At 42.2% G+C, this 19,975-nt stretch overlaps 2 protein-coding genes across 5 annotated transcripts in view; both read right to left on the bottom strand.

Moving 5' to 3' along the window:
* Window positions 1–1,845, bottom strand: part of reep2 (receptor accessory protein 2) — a 38,174-nt gene extending 36,329 nt beyond the window's left edge. The window contains exon 1 of one of the 2 annotated variants that reach the window (XM_085938770.1): window positions 1,562–1,845. In XM_085938770.1, the coding sequence (XP_085794896.1) occupies window positions 1,562–1,593 (32 nt within the window). In that variant the 5' untranslated portion in view covers window positions 1,594–1,845. The remainder of the gene's footprint in view (window positions 1–1,561) is intronic. The other variant, XM_085938780.1, reaches the window with a different exon arrangement.
* Window positions 1,846–2,562: 717 nt separating this feature from the next.
* On the bottom strand, window positions 2,563–18,409 carry kdm3b (lysine (K)-specific demethylase 3B). Of its 3 annotated transcripts, none has more exons than XM_085938740.1 (25): window positions 17,898–18,409; window positions 16,089–16,244; window positions 15,524–15,637; window positions 15,233–15,338; window positions 14,862–14,986; window positions 14,735–14,794; window positions 13,559–14,254; window positions 11,883–13,089; window positions 11,590–11,806; window positions 11,306–11,520; window positions 10,159–10,311; window positions 9,931–10,038; window positions 9,708–9,835; window positions 9,337–9,634; window positions 8,998–9,251; window positions 8,531–8,803; window positions 8,230–8,401; window positions 8,051–8,141; window positions 7,811–7,941; window positions 7,576–7,695; window positions 6,728–6,751; window positions 4,647–4,786; window positions 4,361–4,537; window positions 4,146–4,280; window positions 2,563–3,477 (listed from the first exon to the last, which is right to left on the bottom strand). In XM_085938740.1, exons 1-25 carry the CDS (start codon window positions 18,102–18,104, stop codon window positions 3,397–3,399), a joined length of 5,388 nt encoding a protein of 1,795 aa, XP_085794866.1. In that variant the 5' UTR covers window positions 18,105–18,409; the 3' UTR covers window positions 2,563–3,396. The 3 variants fall into 3 exon arrangements, with proteins under 3 accessions (XP_085794866.1, XP_085794886.1, XP_085794876.1); XM_085938760.1 differs by lacking the exon at window positions 17,898–18,409 and adding an exon at window positions 17,312–17,728; XM_085938750.1 differs by lacking the exon at window positions 6,728–6,751.
* Window positions 18,410–19,975: the final 1,566 nt, after the last annotated feature.

Raw genomic sequence — 19,975 nt, 5'->3', positions numbered from 1 at the left:
TCAGGACTGTATTAGAGTGTGGCCTGAATTTTCACCTTTGCTCTTCTCCTTTGTTGTCACAAGCATTTTGAATTTGACTGGTATGCTCAGCTGCATACTTTTTAGTTTCTTTCAGTGCTGTCTATTTTTAAGTATGAAAGAGAGAGACCACAATCCCGTCTTGGGATACATTCCATTCACCTCTACTAGTTGTAGGGCACATCATTGACTGATTGGTGGCCAACCAACTGCTATGCAAATTCAAGCTCTAAACGTCAGAATTGTAGGGTGAGATGTTCATTACCTTTCTCATTTAACATTGAGAACTGCACCCTGTAGTGCACCAAGGCTAAACAATCCTAATTTCTACACTATCACCTTTTTCTCAGAGGATTCATGCATTATTCTCAGAGAACTTCAGGAAATTGTTGTAAAACGGCCTTGGTTAAATAACTACTTTTTGTTTTGTTTTTTTCCTTCATCTTGCCTGCATTGCTTACAAGATCATCGAGGTTTTGTATAAAACTAAAAAAAACTCCCTCACTTTGTGTTACTGTTCAGACATTTTAGACAATTCTATTCCTCAAAAACCAGAACCAAAGATTCCAAGGCAGGCTCTCTCTTGTTAGGTGTAACAAATGTTGAGTGAATGGACTGAAAGAAGTAAGAAAGAAATTATTCTACCTTAACTTCCAGTGAGTCCTGATTTATTTTTATTTTTTTATATATCTGTGCTAATAGTACATAATCTTGCTAGTAGCAAGTTGCTCGCCAGCTGTTGGTATTCACATCACATCCATTGCACGGAAGTTGGTCTTCATGATCAGATGCAGCAATGTAGAAAAGACAGATGAATGCTATCAGAAGGTAACCATTTGCAAACTCTATTTATGCAATCTGAGGAAGATAATCTCATGCAAAATAAAAACCAGATATTCAAACATCTTGCGAGTTTAGAGGATTAAACTGGCACCATATCTGGCTACACGATTCTGTAAGAAGCAATGCAGCAGCATGACTTTAGTCGAGTCATTCCCCATCGATATGGGGGCCTAAACACTTGACTCCCCCCTATAACGTCCTGTCATCCATCCCTTCATCACAATGCTGTTTCACATCTGCTTTTATCATCTGAGGGGCTGCAGTCAGGGGGGGCATCCGTTTACTGCCTTGTCATCATATTTGATCATTAGACATATTGGAGATGAGAATTTCTTTTAAACAAAATATACCCTTGGGAAACTTACAATGTGTTTACTGCAGCGAATCGGGCTATCTTGAGCTGCTTTAGTTAGGGAAAGCTTGAACAACTGCCAATAATGCTGTCAGGTCAGATGGTAGCTAGCGGTTAGCTACCAGGCGAATGCTAGCTCCCAACACGTCACAATCATTAATTAGCAGTTGAAATAAGATGAAATTGAAATGGCAGAATTGTTTATTTCTGGGTTGGCTGAGTAGGCTCATAGCATTACAGTTGTCAGGCGAGACTGCCTCGTGATTTGGCGTCCAGCATCAGGCGGATGAATGGAGCTCTGCTAACACTGGACCACCACCATAACAACAAAACAGCACCACTACTCACACAACCATCCTCGAAATCATCCACGACACCATCTTGCTGGACCTCCGGCCGCTTGCCTTCTCCGCCTCGGGGTTGGAAAGGAGACAAGCTAGTGGGCTATGGGCGCCCCCATACCGCTCGTGGACGCGGCTTGTGGTGAAGAAGCTGGGGGACAGGATGTGCTGCAGTCTTTGACTGAAAACTGCTTTGCGTCGTGGAGTAAGGTTGCTGTCAGTGCAGTGAGTGTGCTCCTTAAAGAGGCACCAATCTGAAATGCACTCAACTTTTTGCTACCCCTCCCATTCAGTCACACAAGGAGGGCGGGCCAGAGCTTCCATGGGGTCCTGATGCAAAATGTGACTTTTGCAGCCCTATTATTTACTTCAGAAATTATAGTAAATCAGTATTATTTATTTAATTATAGTAAATCAGTAAACTGCAAGAGGTTTGTTTTTGTTTTTTTGCAGAGGTTAAAAAAGATGACTGAGTGGCAGAAGGGAGGAACATGTCTTAATTCCATGACTGTCTACCAACAACTGTGGCTACAGACAATTCATCAAAGATGCAAAGAGAGCATGACCTCACGAAAGGACAAACACATCACCCCACCCCTAACTGTAGGCCCGCTGGATGAGAGGCCTCGCACTGAGGTCCGCCACAACTGTGGCCGCTATGTTGTTTACATATTGATGCCTTCTTATTTTTTCAGATTTTAATACCATAACACCAAACACCAAACTATTTTGGTGACTATATGATAGGCCTGATGAAATGCTTGACATCAGGTAGAGGAAAGGGACAATGTTTGGATCACCCAGCAATGTTTTGTTTTGCTTTATATTAACCTTGCGGACTTCATGATGTGGGTCGGTCTGCTTGGAGTCAAACATCTAGAAGAGCTGATGCTCTTCCATATTATGTTTAAGTCAAATTTCATTTGTTAAAAGAAGAAAAGTGAAGAGGGTCCCTCGGTGACTTTTTATGAATGCTAACTCGCATGCATACACACAACCACGGGCAGCCATTTTTCTTAACTTTATTGTGAAAAATCAAACAGACTGCTAAGATCAATATATATTGATACAATGTTAATGGCCAGTAGTTCTGTTCAGCTGCAAATGTGATTTTAGAACAATGTTTTTGAAAATCTGCAGTTATTCAGCCTGTGAAACATAGTAACCAAAAAAAAAAAGCCTCTTCTATGAAATCCTCCCGATCATCGCTTGTGCAATGATTAAGGGGGTGTACAAAAGAAAAGACTTCTTAAAGTGAAAACAAAAAATACAAAACTTTGGTCTGCTTCCTTCATTGGCTGCTTCACAAATACACTTTCAGCCACTGAGGGTAAAAGCACCCAGTTTGAAAACTGCAAGAACAACAACAAAAATCTACAAATCCTTGCATCTATTGAAATACACTGATGTCATTAAAATAGAAACATGAGTCTGGAACGCACATAGCAGTTTCTTATATGGTTGCTGAACATCTGCTTCGAAGGCACGTCAGCTTTTACCTCCCTTACTTGCACATCATACATATACAATGGAAACGACAAAACAAACACAATGACTTTAAATACAGAGTTAATCAAAACAAATTGGGGGAAAAAAAAAAAAGCTAGACAAGTTTGCGCGTCCTGTGCGACAGCGATAAAGGACTTCCTTCATTGGCGCCCTGAAAAGCACTAAACCAGGTTGAACCCTTCTCCCAAATTTGGCGTTATACACTTGATGCCTCACGCTGCAGTGTGTCTGCGCGTGTGTGTGTTTGTGTAATGTAGATGCGAATGAAAACATCTTATGAGATGGTGTGAAGTGGTCTTGGGAGGCTCGTCATCACAGCACACCAGTCAATGACTACGGGCGGGCTAATTTCGGGTCATGGGACTTCAGCGTGCCGACGGCGTCCTTCACTGCGTGATAAATGATGTTTTTCACCTATAAGAAACAACATATGTGGTCACAATTTGAAGTTAAACAGATGGCAACAACCACAGAAATGCTTATCATTAGTAACCTGCCTACAAAGATACCATAATACACATTTTATACATGGTGGTTTGAGTTTGACAAATTCCACGATACTTGAAAAAAAAAAAAAAAAAAAAGAAAGACCACTAGTGGACACCAATGTGCTGAAAACATCCTCCTGTTACCTCTCAGTTATCTTCTGTCATGTATTCAAACCAAAAGGAGGTTTTAGTTAATTTTTGTTGCATAGAATACAGTGTTTTTTCTTTGTAACAGTTGTGAAAATTGTAATTGCACACAACTGCTATTAGGCACTGGCAGTGGTACGGTGCAGAGTAACTCACTATGGCATCGCAACATAATTAGCTTTTTCAATGTTTTTTCTTTCAAATACAGAAAATAATACCATTAGTACCAACCATACTTAGACAGAGAAGACCTAAACTAGTATTAAAATGTTGGTGCATTATTGTTTGTGCTAATGTATTTGAGCTAGCAGAATTACACAAATGGTAACGCACCAAGTGCTACAACAAATAAAAGATCCGAATCCACAGCAAAATGTCATTATTGTAAAATACTGCAAAAGCACAAATCCCTTGCATAAAAAAGGGGGCTGCATTTGCCGCACATACCTGTAGCTTGTCTTCATGGTTTGTATGAGTGGTAGAAAGATGTCTGAACTCCTGTGTCAATCTGAAACAGTGTCTCACGTGCTCTGGAGACACAAAGTCCTCAGCTGCCTTGATGCAACTGTACAAGTTGTGCACCTGAGAGAAGAACAAGCAATGTTACTACCTTCATTGAAAGGTAAAACAGACGACGGTCTTTCCATATGCAAAGTTTTTACCTGGTGTGGCGCTCCAGCAGGGATAAAAACAGCATCGCCCAAGAACTGCACAATGGCCCAGCCCTGCACACCGTATTCTTCATAGAGTCGGCGGCGGAGCGCCTGATCCAAGTACCAGCTCTGGTCGTGAATGGGGTCATGGTCGAGAGGGTTTTCCTGACCTTGCTCCTCTCCGACCTCAAAAGAGAATCACTCAAGTGTCAACATAGAAACTTGCCAAGGTGCCAAAGCTGCAAGTGATTTGTCCCAGGAGGAGCATTTAGGACAGTATCCACTGGTTGCTCACCTTGCGGAGCAGTTCTCTGATCTTTTCTGCGTCCTTGGCTGCATAGATGTGCCAGAGAGCTCCGGGTTTCTCGTTTCCATTGTACACCCTCCTCTTGGTCATTTCATCCACATCTCCCTCCTCAATCGTTGTCATGACCTCTGGGTGTTCAAACAAAACATCAACATAATGACATCAACAGAGTTTCTTCCATCAGTGCTCTTTGGTTTTGTTTGCGTAATTAGAGTTTTCCGTTGCTTATTTGCCCTTCACTTTGGCAAAATTACCTAGTCACGATTTTCAGCATCGTTACAAATGTAGTCCCAAAATTATTCGATTTTTATGGCATATACGTATGGTGTATTTACTTATCCTCCACTAATCAGATAACATGAATGCATCCAAATTTCAATGTGGATGTACTGTTTTTCTAATTATGTGCTTTTCATGGTTAAAACTGCTCCTTCTCACGCTTCTGGCAAAAAGTTAAAAGGCTTCTAGAAGGTAAACCTGTAAAACGCTGAGCCGCCATTAGCGCGAACCAAACTTCTGCACAGCTTTCTATGATACCGCTGACACGACTACCCAGATGTATAAAAGCCTTTTTGTCATCATGAAGGAGTAGGTGCCTCACTATTTTCCAAAAGCCGTTCCGAGAAAACTTTGTGAGATGCAATTCCTCTGCGCTGTCATCGCTTTATCATCATCATCATCAGCCTGTACTGCTAATTCTTCATCATCAATTTAATCCTAACATAAATTTAAACTTCTCACTACAATACTGCAATTAAGTTGTGAGAATTGTTGATCTGTTTAAGTGCGGTATTGTGTGCTTAAGGGTACAACATCGACGTCAGTTTGAAGTTACTGCGATTACAGCACGTATGATTAGAGCTGAATTAGGGATTTAGAAAGAAAGGCAAAGAATTTTATTTTGAAGGGGTTTGCTTTGGTCTACTATCTGACAACTGTAAATATATACAACCAGATCTCTCGTACATATGATTTCCTCAAGTTATCCAAATGACAAATGAAGTGTGCATTTGCTTTCTTGTGACTGTAATGAATGTTGTAACATGAGATCAAAACAGGAAAGGGGAAAGCAGAGTTCTCCTGCGCACGCATCAGTTAAAGAGTGGGAAAGTCTGCCAGAAGAGATGGAGCCCAAGTCTAGATGCCCTTCAAACGTTTTTTCCCACAGTGATTACACCATCAAGTTCACTGAAGCTGGACATACTGCAAGCTGCAAAGACGTGTAAGCGACATTTTGCTGGTTTGGGGTTTAGGAGGCTCTGCCATTGATACAGAAAAACATGACATCCATAGGGAGTAACTTTGATCATCATTACTTGGAGTATTAAGATTATGTTCCTATAAATACAGAATGGCACTGTATAAATAAATGTAAATTAGGGCTAGGTTCATCAATTAAAGTTGATTCAGACTTTTTTTTTTTGGCAGCTTGTGTAGTTCAAAGCACCGACTGATATGGACTGATTCCACTTAGGAACACTTGGGAACACATTGAAACTTAAAAGTCAGTGTCAAATTAGGGACTTTTCTAACGTCACTCGTGGCTATTTCTTGTGATTCCCATCTTATTCTTGCTACAAAGCAGATAAAGTAAACGGAATTATTTTCAATTTGTTTCATACGACAAGTAATGATGAAGTCGAACATTGAACATCGCTCAAGAATTTATCTCAATTATCTGTTGCAAAAGCAGTGTTATTTGAAACGCTGTACATTTTTGACCTCAAGTATTTTCTTCCAAGCCACAGGTGGTCCTTTATTTAAGCCTGTGACCATTTAAGCACATTGTCTGACAAGACAAATCTGAATAGTATTTGCGTTATTTTTGTTGAAGTTGATGCAAATTAACACAGGAAAAACTTGCTAGGAAATGTAAAGCAAATCCCAGAGGGTAATCCAATTTTTTAAAAAAACATTATAATTCACTTTTTCAATAAGAAAGGTGAGGGTATATTTATTCTAAGGCCATTATCGCCCAGTATTATTGTGGAGTGAAGAGTGGAACAGTCAAGAGGTTAGTCAGGGAGGAATGCATGCCACTCAAGGGATAAAATTGAAAATCTACACACCTTTGCGTCCATTGATATCTGCTTCTGTGAATGAGAAATGTTGCCGTAATGAAAAGGACAGATACCCACTGAATTGTCTTTTATGGGTGCCAACAAAAAGCAGGCGTGGCAATGAACAACAGTATAAAGAAATAATGGATGAATTGGCTGAGAGTCAACCTGAGTACATTATTTATTAGTGTCTACCACCAGCTACAATTCACTCCCAGCTGAATTGAGATGGCTCTCACTACTAATATCCATCTCAAGCAATACATTTAATCATTTTGAATTAGCAAATAGTGGGATCTCATTTAAACCTTGAACTGGGGAAAAAAAAGTCAAACGGGAAGATTGCACAAGAATTTCTATGGGATTTTTTTTTTTTTTTTTAATTTGTCTCATTTAAAGTCCAAACATTTTAATGGACAACCAACAAACTGTTTTTTCTGTGTCTTATCAATTGTTATAATGTTTATTTAGGGATTGTTTGTTAACTGTTCCATGTTCAGCTTTCATTTTAGTTGTCAAGTTTTTGTAAATGTGCAGATTCCCTACTTGATGTTCATCCACAGAACTAAAAGAAAGAAAAAAAAAAAGTCCCTTCTCACGCTGATTCCACAGAGTTGGAAGCATAGGGTCATCCACAATGTTTGGCAAGATGAAGAATTAAGATTCAGGGGAGGGCAGCCTCTCTCATGACTGAGTCACAATGTAGCTCAAAATGTTTGTTGACACATTTTATGGTATATCTCACGGTGGGAAAATGTACAATTCTAGGAAAATGATGACCGCATATAATAGCTTAAGGTGTGAGCAGAGCTCTCGTTTTCCAAATATAAAATCTACCAGTGTGAGAGTCCACTGACCTTTCTCCATGTCTCCTTCTCCTTGAGGTATTCCAACATAAACCATGACATTGACAGCATCCGACACGTCAAGATGAAGGTTGGTGGTCCCCACCTTCCTGTCTTCTGTCGAGATCAGTCCTGATAAAAACAACAGTCGATGTGAAAGTGAGACGATTAGATATGAAACCAAAAATGCAATAATGGAACAAAAACTGAGAGCAAAGATGGATTAAACTAGGCCATGTTTTCCTACCATAAGCATTGTACATCTTGGGTCCTAGATCTGGTCGTACAAAAAAGTTGGGTAGACGTGCAGCAAGGTTTAGCCGGCCATCCCTTTTAGTGTACTCGGGTAAGGGGAGGTTTTCCATCAAATCGTCAAACCTGTCACACACAAAATAAAAAAACACAGACACAAATACATTTCTAAATTTAGATGCTAGTTTGTTTGAAATGTAGTGTAAACAAAACAAGTTTGTCTCTTTTTACTCACCGTGTGGGCATCATATCCCTGAAGTCTTCTCCTGGAGGCCAGTCCTTTAATTTCAATACCATTGGATTACCGTCACTGTCTTTCAGTCGCTCTACAGTTGAGAAAAACATCTCACTGTTGAATGTAGCAATGCAAAGAAAAAAGATGCTGGATTTACAAAGAAGGATTGGGGAACTCACTAGAGATGATCTGGAAGCCGTCCCAAAAGTCTCGCACTTTCACATCAGAAATGATGGCACAGTTCCTGCAGTTGACCAAGTCTACATCCTGGTCCCCAAACTCCTCACTAAAGGCCTCTGGACGCCACAACTCAGGCTTCAATCGTTTATGTATGCCCGACACCAAGACAGGCTAGGCACAAAAGAATTTGCCATTATAAGAAAGCCCCCCCCAAAAACTTGTGCCTTTTAAATGAAAAATGTAACTTGTCCCACACAAGTGTGGGGGGGGAGCATATGGAATATAAATAGTGGTTCTTACTTGTCCCTGCTTCCAACATTCTCTAAAGATCTTCCAGTTGTTGCTATTGCTGGGATCTTGGAGGCAAAGGAGTCTGCCATCACAGAGCCAGGAGTGTGAGGTGTGTGGCTCCAAAACACTGAGGCCCATTATTCCATCTTTACGGGCTCCCAACACACCAAGCTCACTTCCCTCAGAGATCCCCGTACGGCGGCCTTCTGCTTTCTTGGTCTCCACAACTGAGGCAATGATGTGGTCCAAGAAGTTGGGAAGGCTGCTCTTCAGTTTATCACTCTGAGTAAAAGAAAATTACCCATGGTTCACAAGCTAAGCAAACACTGAGAATACTTGAACCTTTTTTGAAGTGATGTGTCTTCAAAAGTTTAACCTTCAACAATTTCAACGTACTAAAACTTTCAGGCTCATTACTGAACAAATGATTATGGTTCTGCCATACACACAAAAAAACAAAAATGGTTTCTACATACGCCTCCAGAGGTAAAGACGGATGGGAATGGTACTGCAGTCTCTCCATGTCCTTGGGAAAGCTTGCCGGGTCCAGAGTTGAGCAGGTCCCGAAGACTCGACCCTTCAGGTTTGGACTGCATCACACTGGAGCCCAGTAAAAGGCTGTTAAAGAGCTTGGGGCTGGAAGCTGAAGGCCTTGACAGGGAACCGAGTGAGTCCAGGCCAAAAGGAGGTCGACTTTCCCGATTCATAATGGCGCGAAGTGAACCAGAATCTGAATGGTAAAAAAACCCAATGATGTAACACTTGAAAATTGAAAGGTAACTTAAAAATGTTGTCAGTGATTTGTATTATCTCACCTTTTGTGTCATCCTTGGATTTTTGTGTGGCTAAATCTGCCAGCCAGTGCAGAGCAGAGCTATTGCCCTCTCCTGACGGGCGCGACTCCTTCACGGAGGACTGTGCGAGGTTACTGAGGGATAACGTACCACCAGTGGAATTGCTAGTACTGCCCACACTTTCCCCCATCCCGCCACCGGACGATACTGCTGTTTGCGTAATTTCAGTTTTGATCGTTGATGTTTCGCTTTCCGACTTTAGAGTTGTGCCAACGGCGATGGCCGTAGCTCCAGGGATACCACCGCTGTTTGGCGGTGTCTGATGAGAAAAGCAAAGCAACGGTAAGAACGCATTCAACACTCAAAGTGACAAAAGTGAGATAAGGATTCACCTGTGAAATCCCATTGGGGGCACTATGACGAACTAAGGACTTTGTATGCCGACTTGCACACGGGCAGTTGGCTTTAATACCCCACTTGCCTCTTGCTAAGTGCACCATGTCACCTATGTTGTAAAGAGCTAAGAGAAACAATGAGCATTAGCAACCAAACCGAACCAAAAGACAGACAACCAAGTAAAAGTTCAATCTTACTGAATAAATGCAAGTTTGTTACCTGTCCCGGGGATAATCTGTGTCGGCATGAGATTCTCTGGCTCGTGAGGTTGGCCCTTTGCACACTTCAACCAAGAGAAAACATCATCCACTGGACCATCTTCTGAATCTAAAACAGATAACATATGTTGATGACACACGTCCAAATATTTAGGTTAAACTTGTACAATAGGAAAGCTAAACTTGGAAAGGAACTTCTAATTGAAGCCCGCCATCTACAAAGACTTACCTTCTCTTGGTCTGTTCTTGCGAAGCCGATAGCAGTCCAGACACACGCCAAAGCCACATTTGCGACACACCCAGTGGATGTTGAACAAAGTGGTCTCACAAACGTCACACATTTCCCTCACGCCTCGCACGGCACGTTTCCAGGCTACTTTCTCTGTAGAGGCAGCAAGACAAGTGATGTAAACACGGGAGTCATTTGAATACTGTGGGCAGAGATGCCGAACCCTGTCATCACATCTCGGTGACATTCGGAATATTTAGTCGGAAACATTTTGGAATTCGTCAAGATGTTTTTTAAGTCAGCCTAAAGAAACAAGCCACCAGAAAAACTCACACCAACGCTGCATTTTCATTCTATTTTGATTTCATTGGCTTTAAGAACTGCACACTGACAGAATATTGATGAGCTAACTTCTTTTGTTTCGATTTTGATTTATTCAAATAAGTACAATCCGATGTGGTGCGATTTAGAGAACATGTATTGTGCGCATTTCAAAAGTCAAATTCAAAAGTACTCTATTGTGATATCATGATATTGCTTATATTATAAATATTTATTATAGTCTACTGCATTGTACAATATGTTTAACCTTAGAAGTGTTCATTCCAGATTCATTTTTCAGACAATCCTTTGTGTGGCTGTGGTGTTATATTTTTCCTCAATTTGCCATTCATAGATGATTACTATCCACTGTCGCACAGTTCCAGCCAGCATTCTATTAAACATGAACCAGTGTTTTATGACTATGTTTAATTATATCTTAGCAATACAGTAGGACTACTTTCTCCTCGTCCTTTTGTGATCAAGGTGCTTGTCAGAATTGTAGCCAATTGGCAGCCATGGAGGCGATGATTAGTCATTTTTACACAGAGCTGCCCACTCTGTAGTTGGACATGAGGAGCATCCTCCGTGACATCAACAAATGTTATCGCCATTGGTTGGTAGAATCCAAATCTTGCATCAGCCGGATACTGGCCACGGTACTTACAAGTCGAGTGCATAATACACACTTGCCTGCTCACTTGATGGCAAACATCAAATTAACTCAGCGCACAAAACATTTTCGACTTATCCATACCAGAGAAACACATGGCAACTGCCCATCATAAAATACACTGTCCAAAGAATAAATATGAGAGGTACATACGATGAGGTTCCACCATCATCATGGCCTCCTTCTCAGACATGACCAGCTGGCAGAACTGGTCACCCACATTGGCCAGGATATACTTGGATGTATCCAGGTCGAGCCCCTCTTGCACAGTGGGAGCAGGTAGCCACAGTCCCATTGCCATTGAGTCGCTCTGCTGGGGGCTTAGGAACCCTTCAACACGCAAGATACCCTTGCGAGTGAAAGCCAACCTGGTAACAGTCAAAAGAAGGATGAGAAACAATCACCAAATATCGATCTTATCGTGGAAAAATGTGTACCTTCGGAAATGGAAGAAACGACAAGCCACATTTGGATCGTCGTCATCCTCGCTATCATCATCTGCGATGCGAGATTTTCGGTAGCGCTCCAAGCGACACTCGCGACACTTGTGCAAGTGAGGGGCCACGTTGATACACGAGCCATCTTGGAGAAAGGACTCGCCAGACTGCTTAAGACGCCGCACTTTGCTCTGGTCTTTCAGTACAGACTGGCCCACTGGAAAATAAAAAGCAATATTAAATCCAAAACCTTATCAACTTTTATGCGTCTGACTTTTTGTAACAAAGGTTACCTTTGAAAGGCTTATTTCGAGGACGGCTTTTAGAGGCGCCTTGGATTTTAGTTTTTTGCAGCATGGCTCCATCCTTCCCAGACTGTGATGATTCTCCATGCGCTTGGCCTTTGTCTGGACCCTCCTCATTCTCACTCAGGTCTGACAGGTCGCTGTTACTACTGAGGTCAGAGTCACGTTTTGTTGATTGTGCTCTTTCCTCCAAGGCAAACTTCTGGGTCAGATTAGGGTCAAAAGACACGGGCAGTTGATCAATTCTGACGGGACCAGTCGATCCAAAGACAGAGCTTCCAGCTCTGGCAGGGCCAGCAGTGCCAAAAATAGAGCTGCCCGAAGTGGAGGACTGCATCTCCCCGACTATCTGTTCGTCTTTTACCAGAGTGGCTTCATTCTGTGCCCTCTGGGTCGTGGTTGGCGCTGGAGAGATTGAAGCGCTGGGTGAAGCAGCAGATGAGAGTGCCGCGAAAGGGGAGGATAGAATACCCTTGGGTGGCTCTGCCATCGTGAAAAGATTGGGCTTGTTGTCTGTGACACACTCAACCCGGGAGAGTCCAGCAAATGGCGTGTGTACGTTTTGGTCCCCATAGGCCAAAAATGGATTAGCTGGCTCTTTAGGGCCCTGCAGAAAGAGGTTCTGATGGTTCTCTGGAGGATTAACATTAGAGGGCATCACCACAGCCCCTGTCAGTGTACCATTATTAGAACTCTTTAAGAGGTTTTGTAGTCCAGATGCTGTTGCAGAACTGCCAATGGCAGAGGCCCGGCCAGCAGAAGAGCTTCCCATGACTGGAAAGGCTGGTGAAGAGTTGCTCAGCACACCATTTCCTGTTGGATGAATGTCAAGTGTTTTGGTCTGCTCCGGCTTTTTCATCCCTTCTGTCGCAGACTTGAAAAGGCTCGGGGGTTCCTTATTAAGGGTTTCTGACACCGCAGCAAAGTAGTTAGTGTCCTTGGACTGGCTGGGAGCGCCTGATAGGCCTGGGCTAGAGTCTGGACTTTTTGTCATGCATTGGAAAAAGAGGTTTGGGTCTTGCTTGGACTGAGTCTCACTTTTATCTCTACCAAACCCAAATCCAAAGGGTCGAGAAGTGTCCAGTGAGGTTGCAGAAGCAGTCGCAGCTCCATTTGTCTGTGAGGTAACCTCTCCAAAAACAGGAGCAGCGGCCACAGCTGATGGGAGGCGATAACCTGATGCAGTCTTAGATGCCTGCAACATAGAAAAAGCCATTATAGATGTCTCAGGTAGAACGTCTAATGTTTCTCCATCCCACATCCAATGTAGTAAAAATAATATCAACAATTTACAGGCCTGGCTTATAATTAGTCTTAAGGAAAATAAGGTTCTAACTGGGTCCATGCTTGTGGCAAGATTTGGTTTGAAGAATATAATTTTTTTATCAACAAATCATTTTAGCAATCCTAAAATACCTCGCAAACATGCCCCTGGTGGTAGTGAGGAAATCCTAATGACATTACAGACAGCCCCTGAGGCTCTACAGTCCCAGCAGCATACTTGGTTAACTGGTATGTCTTAATGTGTGAGTGAGTGAGTGAGTGAGTGTGTGTGTGTGTGGTGCCACATTTATTGAAAACAAGAATAAAGAGACAATGATGTCTCTATATAGGGCTTAGCAAAACATTCACACAAACAAGATACAAGATTTGTTGTTTCTTACCTCCGTCTGGTTTCCCCAAGTAGGAGCCTTGGAAGTAAAGCCTCCAGAGGTAGACAGCGCCACACTTGGGCTGCTGTCGGGCGAAGACCAAGAAATGGTGACAGGCCCGGGGGAAACAAGAGCTGCGGTTTTGGAAAAGGATTTGGAAGAATCTTCTCTGACTGGTTGTTGCGATGGAGAAGCCTTATGGACTGGGGCTCCGGGGACCAGGCTTGGCATCTGGCCCAAAGAGGGGAAAGATGTGGCAGAGAAGGGAGAGGGTGCCGGTTTGAGCGGAGGCGGCGTAGGGGTATGAGAAACTGAGGTGGTTGAGTCCGCCGCCCCTTGTGTGGCCAGCATTCGACCATTTTCTTTCACATGGGTGTAATAACGTGTCGGGTTGACATTTGACTGATCCATCTGGACGGAGGAATTAGCGGGGGATGACACTTTGCTCTGAAGAAAGTTTCCCTCGGAGGTGCCGCCATTTTTGGTTGTGCTGCTGACTCTTTCACCAGAGTCTCCTCTCCACGCGTCTGTCCCTTCAGTTACGTTTTTGTTAGAATCATCACATCTCGGCTCCTCGGCTCCCAACTCTACTGCTCCTTTAAAACGCTTCAAGTTCATGTCCTCCTCCTCAGAGGCGGTTCTGCGTCTGCGACTGTTGTCACCCTTCAATGTTTCACTGTCCATCTTTCGCCGGCCATTCTTACCAAGCTAAAACACCATGATTGGGAGTTACTTTAATGCAAATATCTAACAGTATACAAATGTAAACTGTGACAAAAAAGGGTGGGGACAATATGACGATATTATGATATACTGTGCCGTTTTCTATTGAAACTGTGCAGTTTCACCATGAAAAGACATTTTCTCCCTTCAAAGTGTGTAGCTAGAGGAGTTCCCAAATCCCGATTAGCCGACAAAACATTCATCAAAGAGTATCTTCACATTTTAAATTCTAAACTTTAAAGGACATTCACAGGTAGAGGAAAAATACACATTACTGAACACATCACACCTCTTTGGCTTCTCTATATTTATTCCTATCATGCATGCAGTGGGTGTGAGAAAAATATGGATGGGAGACTGCATAGATAGCAAGCCCTGGCGCATAAAACAAAAATTACGGCCAAATAAGAAAATATGGCGCTATAAATATAGAAAAATACATGCATTGATTTTAAAAAGCCTTACCTCTTCGTCCCCCAGCATGACATGTATAACGCGGGGGTCCACCAGCTGCTTTTCTTTATTCTACAGCAAAAATGTGTTGTGTTAGTGGCACCATGGTCTCAATTATTTTCAAGTCCATTGTTATCACCTTATCCAACATAATCTCCATTATGTGTGAGATCAGGTCATGTTGTGAGACAAGTCCCAGGGCCCAGCATTCTTCAAGCTCTGGCTGGTACACACAAACCCTTCGTCCTTGAATTGTGTACGAACCTGTGCAAAGAAAAGTGAGGGTTCACACACCTTTGCAGATCTTTCAAAAGAAAAAGGAATCTGGATGATAAATGCCATAAAAAGTCATAATAAGGATGGAATTTATATGATAAAATACAATACAATGCATCCATCCATTTTCAACACCTGTTCAAAGTCAATGAAAAAAGGAAAAAAAAAAACCTCCAACCAAGCCTTCAACGCTTTGTTCCTAGAAGGGACAGGATACAAAGACATCGTTCTTACCCTTCCTGAGAATCTCCTGCAATTCAAAATCGCTTCGCCAGCTGGAGATGGCAGTCTGTACAGAGGGCTGCTCCAACATCAGTGGATGCCTTATGTCTTTTTCAAGCTGCATAAGAACACAACACAAAATGTCCGCAATACTGTCACCGTCCAGAAATACAATATTAATTCACATGTCCATTTAGTTGAAATAGCCGTATTGATTATTGTTAGTAGGTTTTCATGGCTTATGTTGTCGTCATTTAAAATTAGGAGTAAGGCAAATATTACAAGAAAAACAAAGAAACACACCTCAAACCTGTGGATCGATTTTTTATCAGGAAGGAACTCAAGACTGTTGTTTCCAAAATACTGAACTGGAAGCACAGTTCCCAAACCAACTCTATCCACTATTGAGTGGAAAGCCTAGGGAAGAAGAAAAGCACACAACATTAAATTTAGCAGAGGGAAAACACTTTTCAATTCAAATCAATCAATAACACGATTGCTCTATGGAGACAGCACAAGACAACAAGAATAAAGTAAATCATAATATAAAAAGTCAAAATGTTACAAGCCAAAGCTTGGGATGCACCAATACCAATATTTAGAGCCGCAATTTATTGGCTAGTTCGCAATAACTAACAGGCCGGGCGGGCAATTACATCGGCTAATTATGGCCCTTCAAACATCGGCCAAAATGATGGGCCAAATGGATAATATTTGTGAACTACTTTTGTCTTTATGTACTCTAACCATTTGCAACACTTGTACGCAAGTAACTGTATGTGTCGCATGTATTATTTTGTTATGTTTGTTTTTTCAACTTTGGCCTGAAACATTGTATTAAACATACAAAGTGTGAACACAGTCTCACCAGAGCAGGCCAGGCTGTGGTTGACCCGGAAGACGCAGCAGCGGCGCTCCGACTGGCCCAAACAATGGAATCTTCCACCAACAGAGCCTTCACGGCATCGTCGTACACCTGCACCCACGAACACCGCTGCGACGCATTCTCAAACTCCACAAACACCTGCAGTTGAACACAATGAATCGGTTAACCACATTTCAAGGCAAAGATCAACCCAGTTTAAGTGTATACGCGCTTACGGCACCAGAAGTCACCAGTTGTCGCTGGAGGAATAAAGAATCTAATTGCAGTCCCCCCCCATCAATATTGCGATTTCCATTTAATTGGATTAGAACAAAAATGCAAATGTATGGCTTTATCTCTTCAATTTTCATGTTTTATGACACCAGTTGTAAAAAAATCAATTCACTCTTAACACAATTGACAATTTATTATACATAGTTTTTTGGTCTCACGGGTTAGGCTTAAGATAATATAGAGCCAAATGAACCATGAATTTATATGAGTTGTCACTTTACTATACACGTCTTGCAGTCTTAAATGTTGACTATAACAAATTCACAAACTTTGAATTCGTTCAGCCCTAGTGGGAACTCTTGTCAACCAAACTTCGGTTGATTGCATTCAGTTTGAATCTTTGAATTGTTGAACTCGTTCTTTCGCCATCTTTACCCCATTTGAAGGAAAATATTGCACATTAATAAATGCTTTACTCTCAGTATTAATCACATTTGAATGTTTCTTATAGCTATAATTATCCATCCATCCATTTTCTGAACCGCTTTGTCCCCACGGGGGTCGCGAGCGTGCTGGAGCCTATCCCAGCCGTCATCGGGCAGTAGGCGGGGGACACCCTGAACCGGTTGCCAGCCAATCAGCTATAATTATATACTAGACAATTCTGATAACAACACACAGTGTTCAGCCCATCTTTGATAACCTCCCTCAAAATTAAATCCATTGAGAGGGGCCTGCTGTCGGTGGTGGCAATTATAAATTTAAATGCAATTACAACAAAAGGAAATTAATAATGAAGGTAAATAATAATTGATTGCTACTTTTGCAATTCTTATGACAGGTGTCTAGATTTTATAATAATTTATACTATGACGTAAAATCAGAGTATTTACAAGAATTTAAAACATCATGGGAGGTCCACCAATAGATTTTTGAAAGTAGGATTTTTTTTTCCAAGTATCTAATTGGTTTTATTTATATAGGTCACCCACCTTCATCCACCTCAACGCCTTCCTTAAGCAGCCTTACATCGTGTAGAATGTCCATCTTTGCTAAAACCACCCATTGTTGAAAACGACCATTTAAAACTCCTCGTTTATAAACATTGACGACGTAAATGCCTCGGTAAAGTGATTTGTTTCACAACTTATTAGGCCGCTAAGTGGACTTGGACAGCTTGCAAGCACGAAGCTAATGCTACATGTCAATGCAAAAAGGGGAGCAAAAACGATCTCATAGTCTTTGAGCATAAATGAATCAGTTCTATGACATTTCTTTATGTGTGGTGACGATCTGCCAAGATTATAGAAGGTGTTTGACACTCGTTATTACGGTAACATACGAACAATGCGGGGGCCATAGGATCCCCGGTCTCGAGTTTAGCTTTAATCGGCTGCCTGTGACGTTAGCAAGCGCGTCGGTTGTACATGGCAAAGCTAGTCCTAGGTGTCAACAAACGTAGCCACAATATTACAAACGTCAATCGGGTGAGACAGGGGGAAAAAATTCCGTGCGGTATTCATCCCGACTTGTTCTTCGGTTGCATTGCACGAGACAACGCCGTATGTAAACACCAACCGTAAGTCCCGCAGCAGGAGTTGTTGTTGTCGCCTCTCCTCCGCTAGCCTCCGGGGCGGCCAGGCCGATGACGCTCACCGCCCGCACCGTCCCCCGCAGCCAGTCCCGTGCTCGCGGCGTCTGCTCCGACTCGGATCCGTTGGCAGTCCCGCCGTCGCCGAGCAGCAAGAGTAGCCGCTTCCCGATCAATTCAAGAGACTCCCCCATGTTTTGCCCGCAAAGCAGCTGCTTCTATCGAGCCAGCATGAACTTCCTCGCTCGGATGCGAAGTCGAAAGTGCGAAAAGACGAGCAAGGGAGGGGGAAATAGCCGATGGCGGCCACTAAATGTACCGCTAAATACACCGCAAACTGCAAATCGAGCCGTGCACAACACGGCACGGGACGTCGACACGGAATTAACACGGCGGAGATGTTATTGTCCTCGGTGATGTCCGCGACTACCCTGCTACGTCCGCCATTGAGCCCTGCAACAATCAAACGCACTCCTCGTAGGCAACCAGCACTGCGGAGACACGGGATCTTGTATTGGCGAGTGGCGATCTCTCGTGGAGAAAGTCGGAATTGCAATCTGAACCACTACGTAATCGTGGTTGCTGGCTTGTTGCAGGGAAAACGAAATCACCTTTTCCTCACAAGTGCGTTTTTATGTATATAATGAATTAAATGCGCGTCATACACACTATATGAAGTTAAAGGGATGTTGAATGCATTCCATTCTCTGCTCTTCGTATAAACCCATTTCACCAAGTAAACTGTTTAAACTGTTTCATGCAGTGCACATTGCAACCAGCAATTAATTACCCGGTGATACTCGGGCGGTATAGGGTATTCCCCCTCCAATATCTGTGTAGCCCCTCCAGCATTTTAGCTATTTTATAAAATATATATTTTTTTAAAAATCAGTCCTCCTATGTATTGGTAAAGTCCCCATTTATCCACGGGAGAAAAAAAAACCTGGAGGCTCCCTCTTCCGAACAAACCACATTCTTTTCGTTTTGTAGCCTTTCTATTAGCAGCACCGCTTCGGATCCTTTTGGGGTGGATACGTTTTAGGAGATATTTTAATTTAAAGAGAACTTTTCCTACCTGAGTTGAAAGCGACAGCCAGGTAGCACTCATGTACGAAGTTTACTTGCCTTATCTTAGGTGTCCACTGGATGGCGCTAAACAACCAAAAACGTCATTGCGGCAGTGGAATGATAAACAAATTCACTGTAAATACAGCAAAATAATCACTTTAAGCCAGATTGATTGATTGATTGATTGATTGATTGATTGATTGATTGATTGATTGATTGATTGATTGATTGATTGATTCAAATGTGTGTATGTTTTTATTCATTTATAATCAAATCACTGTTTCTGCCTCACAGCGATAGATGGATAGATTTGACGGTCTTTACGGAAGTGTAATTTTGCGTATAAGTCAGCAATGAGTTGACCTCCAAATTGCTGTCATTTCAAAAAAAAAAATTCCCATTGGAATAATGAAAAGAGAAATAATCTGTTGCCATCAGGAAAAATAACTATGAAGAGTATAAAGAAAAAAAGTGTGTAATAAACTAATATAACATGCAACCACTCACCCTCTGATGGTGTGTGGTATTTGATCAATATGCTGTAACACTCATTCCTAGTTCATTTCACTGTAAGTAGTTGCATCTCTGGTTCAGGCATGCATGCCCTCAACAACTGTGGAAGGCTCTCTGTGCTAGGGGTCAGAGGTCATCTTTAAACAACCCTGATCCAAGTAGACCATATTTTACTTCCCACAGGCCACTTTGCAGACTGACCGACTCTGCTGTCAGGTAAAATAAGGAACAAAGGAACATCAGGTGATGCCTAAGTATGGAAGGTATTCTTAAAAAGATATATATGATTTAGTAAATAACTGTGGATTAAAAGGCATTTTTAGGGGTACGGTCTACTTGGAGCTTTTTCTGTTGACTAGATTTTTCTCAAACAATGCAGAATTTGAATCGGATAACCGCTAGCCGTCAATAAAGTTCTCTAAGAGCTGTGGAAACAGGAAGATGTTTATTTTCCCAAATTAAATCCCACACACGTGTCCTATTT

The sequence above is a fragment of the Syngnathus leptorhynchus genome, chromosome 2 (assembly GCF_054491065.1).
Source record: "Syngnathus leptorhynchus isolate UIUO chromosome 2, UIUO_Slep, whole genome shotgun sequence".
In the NCBI taxonomy this organism is placed as follows: Eukaryota; Metazoa; Chordata; class Actinopteri; order Syngnathiformes; family Syngnathidae; genus Syngnathus; species Syngnathus leptorhynchus.
The sequence above is the reverse complement of the archived record's forward strand: the minus strand, read 5'-3'. Positions and strand labels throughout refer to the sequence as shown.